This window comes from Triturus cristatus, chromosome 11 (assembly GCF_964204655.1).
Source record: "Triturus cristatus chromosome 11, aTriCri1.1, whole genome shotgun sequence".
In the NCBI taxonomy this organism is placed as follows: domain Eukaryota; kingdom Metazoa; phylum Chordata; class Amphibia; order Caudata; family Salamandridae; genus Triturus; species Triturus cristatus.
The window spans coordinates 1,166,655,817-1,166,674,199 of record NC_140594.1 but is presented as its reverse complement, the minus strand read 5'-3'; the positions used below and the strand labels follow the sequence as shown (position 1 = coordinate 1,166,674,199).

At 51.9% G+C, this 18,383-nt stretch overlaps 1 protein-coding gene across 1 annotated transcript in view; it reads left to right on the top strand.

Moving 5' to 3' along the window:
- LOC146788647 (IgGFc-binding protein-like) overlaps positions 1–18,383 on the top strand; it is a 279,601-nt gene that overhangs the window by 66,194 nt on the left and 195,024 nt on the right. The window contains exons 5-7 of the mRNA XM_085635859.1: positions 5,486–5,567; positions 10,365–11,012; positions 11,091–11,165. Of these exons, the coding sequence (XP_085491985.1) occupies positions 5,486–5,567; positions 10,365–11,012; positions 11,091–11,165 (805 nt within the window). The remainder of the gene's footprint in view (positions 1–5,485; positions 5,568–10,364; positions 11,013–11,090; positions 11,166–18,383) is intronic.

Genomic DNA, 18,383 nt, shown 5'->3' with positions numbered 1-18,383 from the left:
CTGGAGAGCAGGCGGGCCTCCACCTGAGGGAGAGAAAGCCTCCATCTGGAGAACAGGCGGACCTCCACCTGAGGGGAGAAAGCCTCCATCTTAAGAACAGATGGGGTTCCACCTGAGGAGGAGCAGGCCTCCATCTGGAGGACAGGCAGACCTCCACATGAGGAGGAGCAGGCCTCCATCTGGAGAACAGGTGGACCTACACCTGAGGGAGAGAAAGACTCCATCTGGAGAACAGGCGGGCCTCCACCTGAGGAGGAGCAGGCCTCCACCTGTAGAACAGGCGGACCTCCACCTGAGGAGGAGCAGGCCTCCACCTGGAGAACAGGCGGACCTCCACCTGAGGAGGAGCAAGCCTCCATCAGGAGAACAGGTGGAACTCCACCTGAGGAGGAGCAGGCCTCCATCTGGAGAACAGACTGACCTCCACCTGAGGAGAAGCAAGCCTCCATCTGGAGAACAGGTGGGTTTCCACCAGAGGAGGAGCAGGCCTCCATCTGAAGAGCAGGTAGACCTCCACATGAGGGGGAGCCGGCCTCCATCTGGAGAGCAGGTGGACCTCCACATGAAGGGGAGCAGGCCTCCATCTGGAGAGCAGACTGACCTCCACCTGAGGAGGAGCAAGCCTCCATCTGGAGAACAGGTGGGGTTCCACCTTACAAGGAGCAGGGCTTCATCTACAGAACAGGTGGGCCTCCACCAGAGGAGGAGCAGCCCTCCATCTGGAGAGCAGGTGGACCTCCACATGAGGGGGAGCAGGCCTCCATCTGGAGAGCAGACTGACCTCCACCTGGGGAGCTGAGGGCCTCCATCTAGAGCAGACATCAACCTGAAGAGGAGGCCTTTATCTGGAGCAGACCTCCACCTGAGAAGGAGCAGGCCTCCATCTGGAGAGCAGGTGGACCTCCACATGAGGAGGAGCAAGCCTCCATCTGGAGAACAGGAGGACCTCCACCTGAGTGGGAGCAGGCCTCCATCTGGAGAGAAGACTGACCTCCACCTGAGGAGGAGCAGGCCTCCATCTGGAAAACAGACTGACCTCCACCTGAGGAGGAGCAGGCCTCCATCTGAAGAGCAGGTGGACCTCCACATGAGGAGGAGCAAGCCTCCATCTGGAGAACAGGAGGACCTCCACCTGAGTGGGAGCAGGCCTCCATCTGGAGAGAAGACTGACCTCCACCTGAGGAGGAGCAGGCCTCCATGTGGAGAAGAGGTGGACCTCCACCTGAGGAGGAGCAGGCCTCCATCTGGAAAACAGACTGACCTCCACCTGAGGAGGAGCAGGCCTCCATCTGAAGAGCAGGTGAATGAAAGAATGAATGAATGAATGAATGAATGAATGAATGAATGAATGAATGAATGAATGAATGAATGAAAGAATTTGTAATCGCGCTACTAAGCCCGAAGGCATCAAGGCGCCTAACCAAAAAAGTTCATAAGAAGACTGATCCAAGCTAAGGGTAGGCCCTGGCAAATAGCCACGTCTTAAGGGCCTTCCTAAAGGCTTGCGTGGAGGGAAGAGATTTAATTTCCCCTGGCAGCATATTCCACAGCCTGGGGGCTAAAGATGAAAAAGCTCTGCCACCCCATTTGGCTTTACGAACTCGGGGAACTGATAGCAGAAATTTGTTGGCCGAACGGAGATTTCTAGAGGGTGTGTAAGGGGCCAACAAATCCCTTAAGCCTCCAGACCTATTTGTGGCCAGAGCCCCATATGTCAGACTCAGGGACTTAAAAGAGATCCTGGCCTCAATTGGGAGCCAATGCAAGGACCTTCTGGCAGCCTGCGCAGAAGCCCGTTTGGGCAAGTCCAATACAAACCCGGCCGCAGCATTCTGCACCATTTGTAGTCGTGTTAGCAAGCCCTTGTTTATGCCTAAGTAAAGGGCATTACAATAAGCCAATCTGGAGCCTATCATTGCCAAGACGATCTGTTTTCTTGCTTGAGGAGATAGATAATGTCTAATCCTCCGTAGGATGTTTATTAGGCCCCAGCAAGTGGAGATAGTTCTCTTAACTTGTTGGTCCATCCCCAAGGTCGGGTCAATCATGACTCCTAAATTTCTAGCCAGGGTCGTAGAGGTCGGGCACATCCCCAACGAGATAGGCCACCACTCCGCCGACCAGAAGTCCTCCTTTCCTCCAAACACCAGAATCTCTGTCTTTTCGCCATTGAGCTTCAAGGAATTACAGGTCATCCATTGAGCAATGGCTTCCATGCAATTTCTAAGATTGGAAGCCACAAGAGTGTCAGGTTGGGCGAAAGACAGAAGAATCTGTGTGTCGTCGGCATAGGAGATTACCTCCATCCCATACGATCTAATAAGCCTGGCAAGTGGGGTCATATAGATGTTAAAGAGGGTCGGACTTAATGCCGACCCCTGAGGAACCCCACAAATCACAGGATGGGATGGAGACAAAAACTCCCCCAACTTTACTCTCTGCTCCCTCTGGTTAAGGAAAGAGGCCTCCTCATGTGGACCTCCACATGAGGAGGAGCAGGCCTCCATCTGGAGAGCAGGTGGACCTCCACATGAGGGGGAGCTGGCCTCCATCTGGAGAGCAGGTGGACCTCCACATGAAGGGGAGCAGGCCTCCATCTGGAGAGCAGACTGACCTCCACCTGAGGAGGAGCAAGCCTCCATCTGGAGAACAGGTGGGGTTCCACCTTACAAGGAGCAGGGCTTCATCTACAGAACAGGTGGGCCTCCACCAGAGGAGGAGCAGCCCTCCATCTGGAGAGCAGGTGGACCTCCACATGAGAGGGAGCAGGCCTCCATCTGGAGAGCAGACTGACTTCCACCTGGGGAGCTGAGGGCCTCCATCTAGAGCAGACATCAACCTGAAGAGGAGGCCTTTATCTGGAGCAGACCTCCACCTGAGAAGGAGCAGGCCTCCATCTGGAGAGCAGGTGGACCTCCACATGAGGGGGAGCAGGCCTCCATCTGGAGAGCAGGTGGACCTCCACATGAAGGGGAGCAGGCCTCCATCTGGAGAGCAGACTGAACTCCACATGAGGGGGAGCAGGCCTCCATCTGGAGAACAGGTGTGGTTCCACCTTACGAGGAGCAGGGCTTCATCTACAGAACAGGTGGGCCTCCACCAGAGGAGGAGCAGGCCTCCATCTGGAGAACAGGCAGACCTCCACCTGAGGAGGAGCAGGCCTCCATCTGGAGAACAGGCAGGCCTCCACCGGAGGAGGAGCAGGCCTCCATCTGGAGAACAGGCAGGCCTCCACCTGAGGAGGACCAGGCCTCCATCTGGAGAACAGGCGGACCTCCACCTGAGAAGGAGCAGGCCTCCATCTGGAGAACAGGCGGACCTCCACCTGAGGAGGAGCAGACCTCCATCTGGAGAACAGGCAGACCTCCACCTGAGGAGGAGCAGGCCTCCATCTGGAAAACAGGCAGGCCTCCACCAGAGGAGGAGCAGGCCTCCATCTGGAGAACAGGCAGGCCTCCACCTGAGGAGGACCAGGCCTCAGTCTGGAGAACAGACGGACCTCCACCTGAGGAGGAGCAGGCCTCCATCTGGAGAACAGGCAGACCTCCACCTGAGAAGGAGCAGGCCTCCATCTGGAGAACAGGCAGACCTCCACCTGAGGAGGAGCAGGCCTCCATCTGGAGAGCAGGTGGCCCTTCGTATGAGAAGGAGCAGGCCTCCATCTGGAGAACAGGCGGACCTATAGCTGAGAATGAGCAGGCCTCCATCTGGAGAACAGGCAGACCTCCACCTGAGGAGGAGCAGGCCTCCATCTGGAGAACAGGCAGGCCTCCACCAGAGGAGGAGCAGGCCTCCATCTGGAGAACAGGCAGGCCTCCACCTGAGGAGGACCAGGCCTCAGTCCGGAGAACAGACGGACCTCCACCTGAAGAGGAGCAGGCCTCCATCTGGAGAACAGGCAGACCTCCAGGAGGAGCAGGCCTCCATCTGGAGAGCAGGTGGACCTTAGTATGAGAAGGAGCAGGCCTCCGTCTGGAGAACAGGCAGACCTCCACCTGAGGAGGAGGAGAAGGCCTTTATCTTCAGCAGACCTCCACCTGAGGAGGAGCAGGGCTCCATGTAGTGAACATTCCTAACTCCACCCAGTCCGCAGTTAGCTTTATATCCAATAAGCACAAGCAAACCTCTCTCTCCATCCGTTGAAATATAGTGCTTCAGCGTGAATGGTGACGTGCCTCCAAGCACTTTAAGGGCGTCTGGGTATAAAGCCGTTAAGGAGCGCCATGCCCTCTTAATGCCATAGATAAATAAATTACAAGAGACACTTTGCCAGTTGAAGTGTCACTCTTTACTCCATTTCCGGGCGGGTGTTGCCCCATTCCGCGCTTGGAGCTGTTTTCATTACGCGTCGAGGCGTAAACATGACGTACATGCGCTTGTTATGCAGCTCGTCGAGCATCATGGGAACCACAAACTTATGCAATCATTTGAAGTGTCTCCTCCCTAAGCCTGCTGACGTCACCTGCCCATAAACAAACAGGGTCCAGTTTACAAAGCCCCTCCACGCGCCAGTCACGCTCACGCATGGATACAACGTGAGCCCTTGCTTACAACATCGGAGGTGAGTCACAGCCGGCGGTGGAAGGGGAGGTGTCGGCATTCACACGGGGTGTCAGGGGAGTGGGAGACGAAAGAGGAGGCGTGTGACCCTCGGCATCTTACACTGCGTGTATCTGTCTCTGTAGGGCAGCTCCTGCGTTTATCTGAACTTTCATCCCTTGGCTTAGATAACGGGGGTGCAGCTGCTACAGAACGCGGAGAAAATAAGACATGAAACTCCAATGTCACAGGGGGTGGAAAAAATACATTGCATGGAAATTTATGCTTTAGAATAATCAAAAATTCTTAACGCTACCACTCATGCGGATTGCGCCCAACGCAAACACTGTACACGTAGGGTTCGAAGAAGCGGGCGTACACCTCACATGTATGTGATGAGCTGGGATTACAGGAGTAAATTCTCCGACTCGATGTAAACTTGTCTGTCGAGGGCTCCTGTAAACTGGCAGGCCGGACGTGTCTCGTGACCTTACTTTTTGCTGCCCCGTGCTACCCTTTTACCTGTCGCTGTATGTCCTGCTACCCTCTACCTGCCTCTGCCTGCCCTGCCGCCCTGCCTGCCATCTCCTATCATGCTTCCTGTCCCTGTTTCTCCTGACTCACTGCCCTCTGCACCCCCCTCTCCTGTACTCTTTCATTGTTCCAGTTCTGACCATCTGGCCTGTGTCCCCTTTCTGATCCATTCGGTGGTTGTGCCCACCACTGTGTTCTGTCATGGGGCGATACCAATGGGTCTGGATAGGGGAGCACCTCTTCTTATAGTGCGATTAGTAGTGAAGGGGCTGCGCCTCTGTTTGAGCACGAGGTCTCTTTCCTGGAGTAACGCAGTATCCTGGAGTAGGCCTCGCCCTGCGCTCCTGATGCAAGAACTTCCCACATCTTCCTTCTGCTCGCCCTTCACCTCTCCTTGTTTTCCCCCCTCTAGGTGGTTTTCGAGGCTGTTCGTGGACTGACAGAATACGGTGACACGGCCATCGACAATGTCGCTGTAAAGAAAGGGGCCTGCGGTAAGTGTGATGTGTCGCTCAAGCGCCTTGTGGTGTCCATGCAACACCTGTGGTCTGTTCACCCATACATGCATTGCTGAATAGGACACTTTACCCTGCGCACGTTTTAGTCCACATACCATTACCCCGCAGTATTTACACCAGAAAATCTTTTACAACGCAGGGTTTTACAACGCAATTCATTACAACGCATTCTTCATTACAATGCAATTTACTATTCTAACTCCACGGGGGCGTTACTTTGGGAAATGCGTTGTAACAGTTTGCGGTGTAAAACCCTACATTGTAAAAGATTTTGCGGAGTAAAAAATGCGGGATAATGGCATGCAGAGTAACGCATGCGTTGTAAAGGATGTTTCCCGTCTGAGAAGTACAACTCTGCGCCCTCAAATTAGAACTGGAGCTGGAAACACTTAGTAGGAACCCGTCCGCCTCTTTCTTCCTCTGTGAGGAGTTAGAAACAGGAGCAGCTTGCCCCCCTCACCCCAGTTACTTACGAAGAAGGTTCCTCGATGATTCCCCCCACACGCCCTCTTTAGGGACAAGCAAGGCCACAGCAGGCAGGAAGCAACACGAGCAGGGAACGTGGCCCACACCAGCCACGAACCCATAATGCACTGCCGTACAGCGGTAAAGAGCCGAGATATACCTTAGGGTATGATTTGTTGCGCTAAATCAAGTGATATTAACATAACATGCAGCGTGAGATCAGCCTCTAGCCACATGACCCCAAATCACGCACTGATGTTCCCATGGCCTCTGTTTAGGTTCTCTGACTTTCAATGGCTGATGAAGAAACTACCCTGGTGGGGCATTCAACGAATTTTGGGGTTGTTTTCTGCCCTGACTTCTATTTTGGGAAGGATAACACGCAGAAGTTGCACAAGGCTGCCTTGGTTATGATGTCTGATTTCTCCAGGTGACAGTGGAAAGGAATGGAAAAACTATAAGGTATTTTCTATGCTAGAATTGTCTGTCCAGGGCGAGCCCCTTTTAAGTGACACACTTCCACACACTCTTAGGGGACCCAAGTCACTGTACCCTGTGCCGCGGCGGGTGAGTCTTCCTTCTTTTCCTTACTGTGCCAAGCATCAGCCATCCTCCAGGTGAACACGACCTGTGCCCGAGCAGGTGAGGCCTGCTTCACTTCCGTACTGTGTCAAAGCATCGGGGATCCCCCCAGGTGAACACGACCTGTGCCCGAGCAGGTGAGGCCTGCTTCACTTCCGTACTGTGTCAAAGCATCGGGGATCCCCCCAGGTGAACACGACCTGTGCCCGTGCAGGTGAGTCCTGCTTCACTTTCTTACTGTGTCAAAGCATCGGGGATCCCCCCCAGGTGAACACGACCTGTTCCCTGGCAGGTGAGTCCTGCTTCACTTCCTTACTGTGTCAAAGCATCGGGGATCCCACCAGGTGAACACGACCTGTGCCCGGGGGGGTGAGTCCTGCTTCAGTTCCCTACTGTGCCAAACTATCGGTGATCCCCCACGTGAACACGACCTGTGCCCGAGCAGGTGAGTCCTGCTTCACTTCCTTACTGTGCCAAAGCATCGGGGATCCCCCTTGTGAACACGACCTGTGCCCGGCAGGTGAGGCCTGCTTCACTTCCTTACTGTGCCAAAGCATCGGGGATCCCCCTTGTGAACACGACCTGTGCCCGGCAGGTGAGGCCTGCTTCACTTCCTTACTGTGCCAAAGCATCGGGGATCCCCCAGGTGAACACGACCTGTGCCCGGCCGGGTGAGTCCTGCTTCACTTCCTTACTGTGCTTTCCCAGCCTACGTCTTGTAGACCTGATTCCAGTGACTTGGCAAAAACAGGGATCATGTGCCAGCTTAGTATCATCTGCCCCCTATATATATTATAAATTATAATTTCTGTGGTGAATTATGTGCCTAGCCTCTGGAATAAGGAATGTTTTGGAGTACAAGATGCCTACTCTTACTGTAGAAAATAAACCCAAACCAATGACAATCTCATTAAAAGACAGATGATGCAAGCTCTTGACGTGAGTCACACACCTACATCTCCACTTCCTACCAACAGTGCTTGTGCAGTTTTGAGCTGTAGAAATCACTGGTCCTGAATGCAGATTCACAAGCCCACCACACCTGCTCCTGAGGGCTACGGCTATCTCTTATTGAGTCGTTCATTTTTAAAAAAGAATGATATGATAATGTTATTCAAGCAGCAAATAGGGGGTCTTTCCATTCCTTTCCCCATCTCTCATATTTGAACGGGTGGAATAATGGATTTATGGTTTCTTTGTACTGCAACGCACAGCTCATAAAGTCTTCTGCCAGTGGCGGCTTCTCTGCTATGGCGGAGGTGTGTCGACCCCCCCATGCCAGCGGCAGCAGCTTCAAAACTTGAAAAATAAAACAATAATAAAGCAGGTTTATTATCGTTATGTTTTTCTTTCCTGGATGAGTCTTGGGGGCAGGGCCTAATCCATGATCGTCATGGAGGAGAAGTGGTAGGTGTACTGCTATCAGTGCGCTCGTCGGTTTGGCCGTCCATCTCAGGACAGCCAAACCGACATGCGCACTGAGCTGAATCCAACCCGAGCCGTGTTGCCAGGTGGAAGCCAGCAGGCATTGGCTCCCAGTCCCTCTGGGAGCGCAAATCAAGGGCTCTCAGGCCAATCCTGACACTGCTCTCATGCTGCCAGCTCAAGGGCTCTCAGGCCAATCCTGTCGCTGCTCTCATGCTGCCAGCAGGCATTGGCTCCCAGTCCCTCTGGGAGTGCAAATCAAGGGCTCTCAGGCCAATCCTGACACTGCTCTCATGCTGCCAGCTCAAGGGCTCTCAGGCCAATCCTGTCGCTGCTCTCATGCTGCCAGCAGGCATTGGCTCCCAGTCCCTCTGGGAGCGCAAATCAAGGGCTCTCAGGCCAATCCTGTCGCTGCTCTCATGCTGCCAGCAGGCATTGGCTCCCAGTCCCTCTGGGAGCGCAAATCAAGGGCTCTCAGGCCAATACTGACACTGCTCTCATGCTGCCAGCAGGCATTGGCTCCCAGTCCCTCTGGGAGCGCAAATCAAGGGCTCTCAGGCCAATCCTGACACTGCTCTCATGCTGCCAGCAGGCATTGGCTCCCAGTCCCTCTGGGAGCGCAAATCAAGGGCTCTCAGGCCAATCCTGACGCTGCTCTCATACTGCCAGCAGGCATTGGCTCCCAGTCCCTCTGGGAGCGCAAATCAAGGGCTCTCAGGCCAATCCTGTCGCTGCTCTCATGCTGCCAGCAGGCATTGGCTCCCAGTCCCTCTGGGAGCGCAAATCAAGGGCTCTCAGGCCAATCCTGACACTGCTCTCATGCTGCCAGCTCAAGGGCTCTCAGGCCAATCCTGTCGCTGCTCTCATGCTGCCAGCAGGCATTGGCTCCCAGTCCCTCTGGGAGCGCAAATCAAGGGCTCTCAGGCCAATCCTGTCGCTGCTCTCATGCTGCCAGCAGGCATTGGCTCCCAGTCCCTCTGGGAGCGCAAATCAAGGGCTCTCAGGCCAATCCTGACACTGCTCTCATGCTGCCAGCAGGCATTGGCTCCCAGTCCCTCTGGGAGCGCAAATCAAGGGCTCTCAGGCCAATCCTGACACTGCTCTCATGCTGCCAGCAGGCATTGGCTCCCAGTCCCTCTGGGAGCGCAAATCAAGGGCTCTCAGGCCAATCCTGACGCTGCTCTCATACTGCCAGCAGGCATTGGCTCCCAGTCCCTCTGGGAGCGCAAATCAAGGGCTCTCAGGCCAATCCTGTCGCTGCTCTCATGCTGCCAGCAGGCATTGGCTCCCAGTCCCTCTGGGAGCGCAAATCAAGGGCTCTCAGGCCAATCCTGACACTGCTCTCATGCTGCCAGCAGGCATTGGCTCCCAGTCCCTCTGGGAGTGCAAATCAAGGGCTCTCAGGCCAATCCTGACGCTGCTCTCATGCTGCCAGCAGGCATTGGCTCCCAGTCCCTCTGGGAGCGCAAATCAAGGGCTCTCAGGCCAATCCTGTCGCTGCTCTCATGCTGCCAGCAGGCATTGGCTCCCAGTCCCTCTGGGAGCGCACATCAAGGGCTCTCAGGCCAATCCTGACACTGCTCTCATGCTGCCAGCAGGCATTGGCTCCCAGTCCCTCTGCGAGTGCAAATCAAGGGCTCTCAGGCCAATCCTGACACTGCTCTCATGCTGCCAGCAGGCATTGGCTCCCAGTCCCTCTGGGAGCGCAAATCAAGGGCTCTCAGGCCAATCCTGATGCTGCTCTCATACTGCCAGCAGGCATTGGCTCCCAGTCCCTCTGGGAGCGCAAATCAAGGGCTCTCAGGCCAATCCTGTCGCTGCTCTCATGCTGCCAGCAGGCATTGGCTCCCAGTCCCTCTGGGAGCGCAAATCAAGGGCTCTCAGGCCAATCCTGACACTGCTCTCATGCTGCCAGCAGGCATTGGCTCCCAGTCCCTCTGGGAGTGCAAATCAAGGGCTCTCAGGCCAATCCTGACGCTGCTCTCATGCTGCCAGCAGGCATTGGCTCCCAGTCCCTCTGGGAGCGCAAATCAAGGGCTCTCAGGCCAATCCTGTCGCTGCTCTCATGCTGCCAGCAGCATTAGAGCAGTGTCAGGATTGGCCACAGGGGAGTCTGGGATCCTGTGCTGTAGTGAAGCCAGAAAAGCGGCGATGTGGCAGGCATTCAGGTAAATTCTTCTATTTTTTTGGGGGGGGGTTGCTATTGTTGTTCCCTCCCCCACCTCACCCCACCACTTAGCCCCCACACCAGCCTCGACTGACCTCTCCTACAATGAATCATTTTGTTATTTGCAATTACAGATCCACCAGCAACCACAGAAGTTGTACCGTCTGCTGGCATTACAGAGGAAACTCAAACACCTACACCGGAAATCACAGAGACTGTTACAGACTTTACGGATAAACCGCAAACTGTAACAGACTTTACAGATGAACCACAGACTGTGACTGTCTTCACAGATTTACCTCAAACTGTAACAGACTTTACAGATGAACCAAAGACTGTAACTGTCTTCACAGATGGACCTCAGACTGTGACAGATTTTACAGATGAACCACAGACTGTGACAGACTTCACAGATGAACCACAGACTGCAACAGACTCTACAGATGAACCACAGACTGCAACAGACTTTACAGATCAACCGCAGACTGTAACAGACTTTACAGATGGACCGCAGACTGCAACAGACTTTACAGATGAACCGCAGACTGCAACAGACTTTACAGATGAACCGCAGACTGCAACAGACTTTACAGATGAACCGCAGACTGCAACAGACTTTACAGATGAACCACAGACTGAAACGGACTTTACACATGGACCTCAGACTGTTACAGATTTTTTCACAGAGGAACCACTAACTGTAACAGACTACATCACAGATATACCAACATATACTGCCTCAGTTACCACTGCATCTTTGACTAATGGGACAGAGCCGGCTGGTAAGTTGTCCAATACACTCATGCCTATGTGAGACAGTAAGTAAAAGTTTGTTAATTATTTCACATTTCTGTCTTCAGCCACCGGGCCATGTACAACATGTTCAACATCATCTGTTACAACTAAACCTACAACAAGATTTCCAGAGGCAACAGGTAAGAAAAACTCAGTAAATCGAGTATATTGTACGTAATCTTGTGTTGTGAACATAACTAGCAAATTAGAAAAGATGGTGTGCTGTGCTGTGGCCGTTTAAAAAGTTATAATACGTAAGGGTGCGTGAAGTTGTGAAGGTAAAGAGTTGTCAACTTTGTGTATTTTATGTTAAAACCTAATCATCTTCTTTGAATGTCAAGCTGGACAAGTTTTATTTAAAAATGGTGATGACATCTAGCCCTGCGGCAGCACCAGTGTGTTCCTTCTGCCGCTCTGGGTGACGTGCCCACTGCTGCTGCTCATAAACTGTATGCTGCCCGTCAGCACTCATTCCTCACACACCGTGAGTCCTCCCCTTAAGGTGCAGCTTACCATGGGCTGGAGATCGATGCTTGATGGCCAATCGAGGGCTTCCATGAGGCCGCTCATGGCTCCCTTAAGATACAGATTACCATGGGCTGGAGATCGATGCTTGATGGCCGATCGAGGGCTTCCATGAGGCCGCTCACGGTCCCATTAAGATACAGGTTACCATGGGCTGGAGATCGATGCTTGCTGGCCGAACGAGGGCTTCCATGAGGCCGCTCACGGTCCCATTAAGATATAGGTTACCATGGACTGGAGATCGATGCTTGATGGCCGATCGAGGGCTTCCATGAGGCCACTCATGGTTCCCTTAACCTCTTCAGTGCCCATGACGAGATAGTCTCGTCATAGAGCACGGTCGCGCTGTGCCCATGACGAGACTATCTCGTCATGAACCCCACCCACTAATAAAACGCCCGGCACAGGAGGGGGAAAGGGCGTGGCACAGAAGGGGTTAAGATGCAGCTTACCATGGGCTGGAGATCGATGCTTGATGGCCGATCGAGGGCTTCCATGAGGCCGCTAATGATCCCCTTAAGATGCAGCTTACCATGGGCTGGAGATCGAGGCTTGATGGCCGATCGAGGGCTTCAATGAGGCAGCTCATGGTCCCCTTAAGATGCAGCTTACCATGGGCTGGAGATGGATGCTTGATGGCCGATCGAGGGCTTCCATGAGGCTGCTCATGGTCCCCTTAAGATGCAGCTTACCATGGGCTGGAGATCGATGCTTGATGGCCGATCGAGGGCTTCCATGAGGCCGCTCATGATCCCCTAATGATACAGCTGACTGTGGGCTGTAGATAGATGGTTGATGGCCGATCGAGGGCTTCCATGAGGCCGCTCGTGGTCCCCTTAAGATACAGGTTACCATGGGCTGGAGATCGATGCTTGATGGCCGATCGAGGGCTTCCATGAGGCCGCTCGTGGTCCCCTTAAGATACAGGTTACCATGGGCTGGAGATAGATGGTTGATGGCCGATCGGGGGCTTCCATGAGGCCGCTCATGATCTCCTAATGATACAGCTGACTGTGGGCTGTAGATAGATGATTGATGGCTGTTCAAGGGCTTCCATGAGGCCGCTCATAGTCCCCTTAAGATACAGATTACCATGGGCTGGAGATCGATGCTTGATGGCCGATCGAGGGCTTCCATGAGGCCGCTCATGGCTAGGAGCTGCTCTGAGTAATGTCAGGGAATACTTGGCAGGCTGTTCCCTGTAGCCTGATGTCCCTTCCTATTTGGGACAGATAATAGGCTGCGAGGAACTGGGGTGGGAAAGCAATAATTCACCTGAGGTGAAGTTGAGCAGAGATGAAACTTTTGAATAAGTCCAATCATGCACCAGGATGTCCCATACATTTCTGTTGTTCCATTGTTTGGATTGCTGTCTGACTGGATAGTATTTGTGCCCTCGGGACACTGGCCGTGAGGGAGGTCCCCACCGCAATCAAGGATTAGTAGAAGTAAGTGCCTTCAAGGAGACCCAGGGAGTTGGAACAAAGACAAAGCTAAGGTAGATTCTGGCCTCGAAATTTGTGAGTCTTCTTTGATTGTTACTGGTCTATATGAAGGCCTACCGCGCATTTCTTCGCTTCAGTAATGGGGTTTAGTTGTGCAAGACATCACTCTTGCTACTCCTCTGCGATCAGCGAGGGCTGAAGGTGAGTATCTGAATTCCCATGGTCACTCTTCCTCTACTTAGAGTAAGGGATATCGTGGAAAGCAGCAGTCACCTCCCAAGCATTTAGCCCTCATGTTCCTCCTCTGCCTGTAATCAATCATCTCTTCCTACTCATAGCATGCACCCTAAAGGCTGCCCCTAGGAAGTTAGAATGTCTTCCAAACATCTGTGGACGCACAGTTGATTAATTTATGTACGCCTTCTTTTGACTATAGTACAGGTGCTTCTGCTACTATCAGGCAAAAAACGTATACAAAATGTATGTATAGATGGTGGCCATTCGGTGGCACTGTCACTGTGGTTTAATTCTAAAAGCTTGAAGCAGATTCCCATGGATCCACAAATAAGTAGGCCATCTGTTAAAGGCATTTGGCTGGAGGCACATTGCCTGCTCTGTTTGGAGGAGCTCTTTATACGCATTGCTTGCGGATGCACAGTGCTTGCTCTGTTTGAAGGAGATGTTTGGAGGAGCTCATTCTATGAGTTGCTTGTGGATGCATATTGCTTGCTTTGTTTGAAGGAGATGTTTGGAGGAGCTCATTCTATGCATTGCTTGCAGTTGCACATTGCCAGCTCTGTTTGGAGGAGCTCATTCTACGCATTGCTTGCGGATGCACATTGCCAGCTCTGTTTGGAGGAGCTCATTGGACGCATTGTTTGCGGATGCTCATTGCCTGCTCTGTTTGGAGGAGCTCATTGTACACATTGCTTGCGGATGCACATTGCCTGCTCTGTTTGTAGGAGCTCATTCTACCCATTGCTTGCGGATGCACATTGCCAGCTCTGTTTGGAGGAGCTCATTCTACACATTGCTTGCGGATGCACATTGCCTGCTCTGTTTGTAGGAGCTCATTCTACCCATTGCTTGCGGATGCACATTGCCTGCTCTGTTTGTAGGAGCTCATTCTACCCATTGCTTGCGGATGCACATTGCCTGCTCTGTTTGGAGGAGCTCATTCTACACATTGCTTGCGGATGCACATTGTCAGCTCTGTTTGGAGGAGCTCATTCTACACATTGCTTGCAGATGCACATTGCCTGCTCTGTTTAGAGGAGGTCATTCTATGCATTGCTTGCGGATGCACATTGCCTGCTCTGTTTGGAGGAGCTCATTCTACACATTGCTTGTGGATGCACATTGCCTGCTCTGTTTGGAGGAGCTCATTCTACACATTGCTTGCGGATGCACATTGCCTGCTCTGTTTGGAGGAGCTCATTGGACGCATTGCTTGCGGATGAACATTGCCTGCTCTGTTTGGAGGCGCTCATTATACGCATTGCTTGTGGATGAACATTGCCTGCTCTGTTTGGAGGCGCTCATTATACGCATTGCTTGCAGATGCACATTGCCTGCTCTGTTTAGAGGAGGTCATTCTATGCATTGCTTGCGGATGCACATTGCCTGCTCTGTTTGGAGGAGCTCATTGGACGCATTGTTTGCAGATGCTCATTGCCTGCTCTGTTTGGAGGAGCTCATTGGACGCATTGTTTGCAGATGCACATTGCCTGCTCTGTTTGGAGGAGCTCATTGGACGCATTGTTTGCAGATGCTCATTGCCTGCTCTGTTTGGAGGAGCTCATTCTACACATTGCTTGCGGATGCACATTGCCTGCTCTGTTTGGAGGAGCTCATTCTACGCATTGCTTGCGGATGCACATTGACTGCTCTGTTTAGAGGAGCTCATTCTACGCATTGCTTGCGGATGCACATTGCCTGCTCTGTTTGGAGGAGCTCATTGTACACATTGCTTCATTGGACGCATTGCTTGCGGATGCTCATTCCAAAATGAAGAGTATGCAGTTCCTCAGGGTAAAGAGAGAGAGTGTATGTGTTAAGGAGACTGTGTATAGGAGGAGAGGAGTTCCTCTTGTCGGAACTAGGGTCCTCACACACCAAGCAAGCTAGGTGTCATGCTTCATCATATGGACCTGCTCCTCGGGTCGGCACTGCAATTCCCGACGGGCACCCATAAAGGGGCTCTTTAGCGGAGATCTTTTGTTCCTGGCCGTATGGTGCTGTGCGTGTGATGGGTCTAGTGGTGTAGATGTAAGTGAGTGTGGGTGATTTAAAACAAGTTGGATAGTCCAAAATAAGACTTTTTTGGGGATGGCTATCCACTCCGTTAAAAATAAGATTAGAGTGGCAGCTTGCTGACGTGAGGGTTCAGCTCAGCTCTGCTCATCTCTGGTGGTCAACATGTTTCATGCCTCGCAGTCCTAGTGATCCGTGGCAATTCTTCAGGACCTATTGAAATGTAACTATCTACACAGTGTGGTGGGTGCAATTATTACCTACCACGCTTACTACTATGGGAAACAGTCTCTCCATGTATCAATGGAAAACCTAAGAGAAGAATAAGGTAACCATGACATGGGTCAGCGTAGAGAAAAAGGTACTCTCGCACACATTTCTAGTAAACAAAACAAAAATTCTCTCTTCTTACAACAGTGTGTGATTTAAACATGCTAACTGCATCGGAGGTACCAATTGTAAGTCTCTATGCAGAATAATTGACATGTAATCAGAAATAAAGTATAGGACTAACTATACGTGAAAGTGAAATTAATAACAAAATTTAAAAACAGAAGACTGGGTGTAAGGTTATAACTGCAGTAAAAAGACTAGTATTAAAAACACAGAGGTGCACATGGGACACTCACCTATTAAAGTGTTAACCCCTGCTTCAGTCCGTGTTCGCCGCACTACTGGAACACCAAGATTCTGGTGTCCTGTTGGCGAAAAAGATTTTTAGTGTAAAGGAGATCAAAAACCGGGGTGGCAAACCCATCACTTGGTCAAAGGCCAGGTAAAGGGAAGCCGCCCTCAATTCTGTCATGCCGTGTGTTCAGGGGTAGCATGTGAGTTGTGCCTCAGATACATAATCAAGCATGAGAGGACCCCATCTGCTAATGAGGGTCAAAAAAGGGGGCGCATTGGTGGAGTACCTCCCATACAGCCTAAGCATCATGTCGTCAACCAGATGTTACTAAGCCAATATTCAGTGCCCATGAACAACCACATATTAATGTAAGATGCCAAAGGGTCACCACTAAACTATACACTCACTGCAAGGAGAACAATCACACACCGGACTCCTTAAGATGGCTAGTGCTTGACACTCATCCTAAGAATACGCAAAAAGCGCTGTTCAAGATAGAACGGAGATGGGTACATCGTCTGGGGGCAGATCAGGAAGGCCTGAATGACCAAATCCAATGGGCAGCACTCATTGACAGATAGTCCATAACTCTTGGGCACACCGTTTTTTGCTATACATCTACAACGGTTGTTTCTTTCTCTTCTTGCTGAGAAAGTTGAAAGTGCTCCCGCGCCTCACTGTTCAGTAGGACTTTAGACAACCTACACTTGAAACGAAGGAGGAGTACATTGGTTTGCCACATTAGACATCACAGTGGCACACTCCAGCTCTAGTCAGTGCATTCTGCACAGAACATATCGTAACCAGTAGCCCACCTGTAACTAGTCTGGTCTACTTTCGGTTCCATGAACACTACAAGATGGCCGCCGTTTACCACGGACCGCCAATAATCCATAAATTTACCTCCTATTTTGGATAACCACATTAGACAATATCTTGTATACCCTGATCTGTACCTACCTGACTTACTGACACTACCATGAGTGTTGATATATATGTGCCTGCTGTGTTTGGAGGAGCTCATTCTACGCATTGCTTGCGGATGCACATTGCCTGCTTTGTTTGGAGGAGCTCATTGGACACATTGCTTGCGGATGCACATTGCCTGCTCTATTTGGAGGAGCTCATTGTACACATTGCTTGCGGATGCACATTGCCTGCTCTGTCTGGAGGAGCTCACTCTATGCATTGCTTGCGGATGCACATTGCCTGCTTTGTTTGGAGGAGCTCATTCTACGCATTGCTTGCGGATGCACATTGCCTGCTCTGTTTGGAGGAGCTCATTGGACGCATTGTTTGCAGATGCCTAGTGCCTGCTCTGTTTGGAGGAGCTCATTGGACGCATTGTTTGCGGATGCTCATTGCCTGCTCTGTTTGGAGGAGCTCATTCTACACATTGCTTGCGGATGCACATTGCCAGCTCTGTTTGGAGGAGCTCATTGGACGCATTGCTTGCAGATGCACATTGCCTGCTCTGTTTAGAGGAGGTCATTCTATGCATTGCTTGCGGATGCACATTGCCTGCTCTGTTTGGAGGAGCTCATTCTACACATTGCTTGCGGATGCACATTGCCTGCTCTGTTTGGAGGAGCTCATTTTCAGCATTGCTTGCGGATGCACATTGCCTGCTCTGTTTGGAGGAGCTCATTGGACGCATTGCTTTCGGATGCACAGTGCCAGCTCTGTTTGGAGGAGCTCATTCTCAGCATTGCTTGCGGATGCACAGTGCCTGCTCTGTTTGGAGGAGATCATTCTACGCATTGCTTCCGGATGCACAGTGCCTGCTCTGTTTGGAGGAGCTCATTCTATCCATTGCTTGTGGATGCACATTGCCTGCTCTGTTTGGAGGAGCTCATTCTACGCATTGCTTGCGGATGCACATTACCTGCTCTGTTTGGAGGAGCTCCTTGGATGCATTGCTTGCAGATGCTCATTGCCTGCTCTGTTTGGAGGAGCTCATTCTACACATTGCTTGTGGATGCACATTGCCTGCTAAGTTTGGAGGAGCTCATTCTACGCATTGCTTGCGGATGCACATTGCCTGCTCTGTTTGGAGGAGCTCATTATACGCATTGCTTGTGGATGAACATTGCCTGCTCTGTTTGGAGGCGCTCATTATACGCATTGCTTGCGGATGCACATTGCCTGCTCTGTTTGGAGGAGCTCATTGTACACATTGCTTTCGGATGCACTTTGCCAGCTCTGTTTTGAGGAGCTCATTCTCAGCATTGCTTGCGGATGCACATTGCCTGTTCTTTTTGGAGGAGATCATTCTACGCATTGCTTCCGGATGCACATTGCCTGCTCTGTTTATAGGAGATCATTCTACGCATTGCTTCCGTATGCACAGTGCCTGCTCTGTTTGGAGGAGCTCATTCTACCCATTGCTTGCGGATGCACATTGCCTGCTCTGTTTGGAGAAGCTCATTTTCTGCATTGCTTGCGGATGCACATTGCCTGCTTTTTTTGGAGGAGGTCATTCTACGCATTGCTTTCGGATGCACATT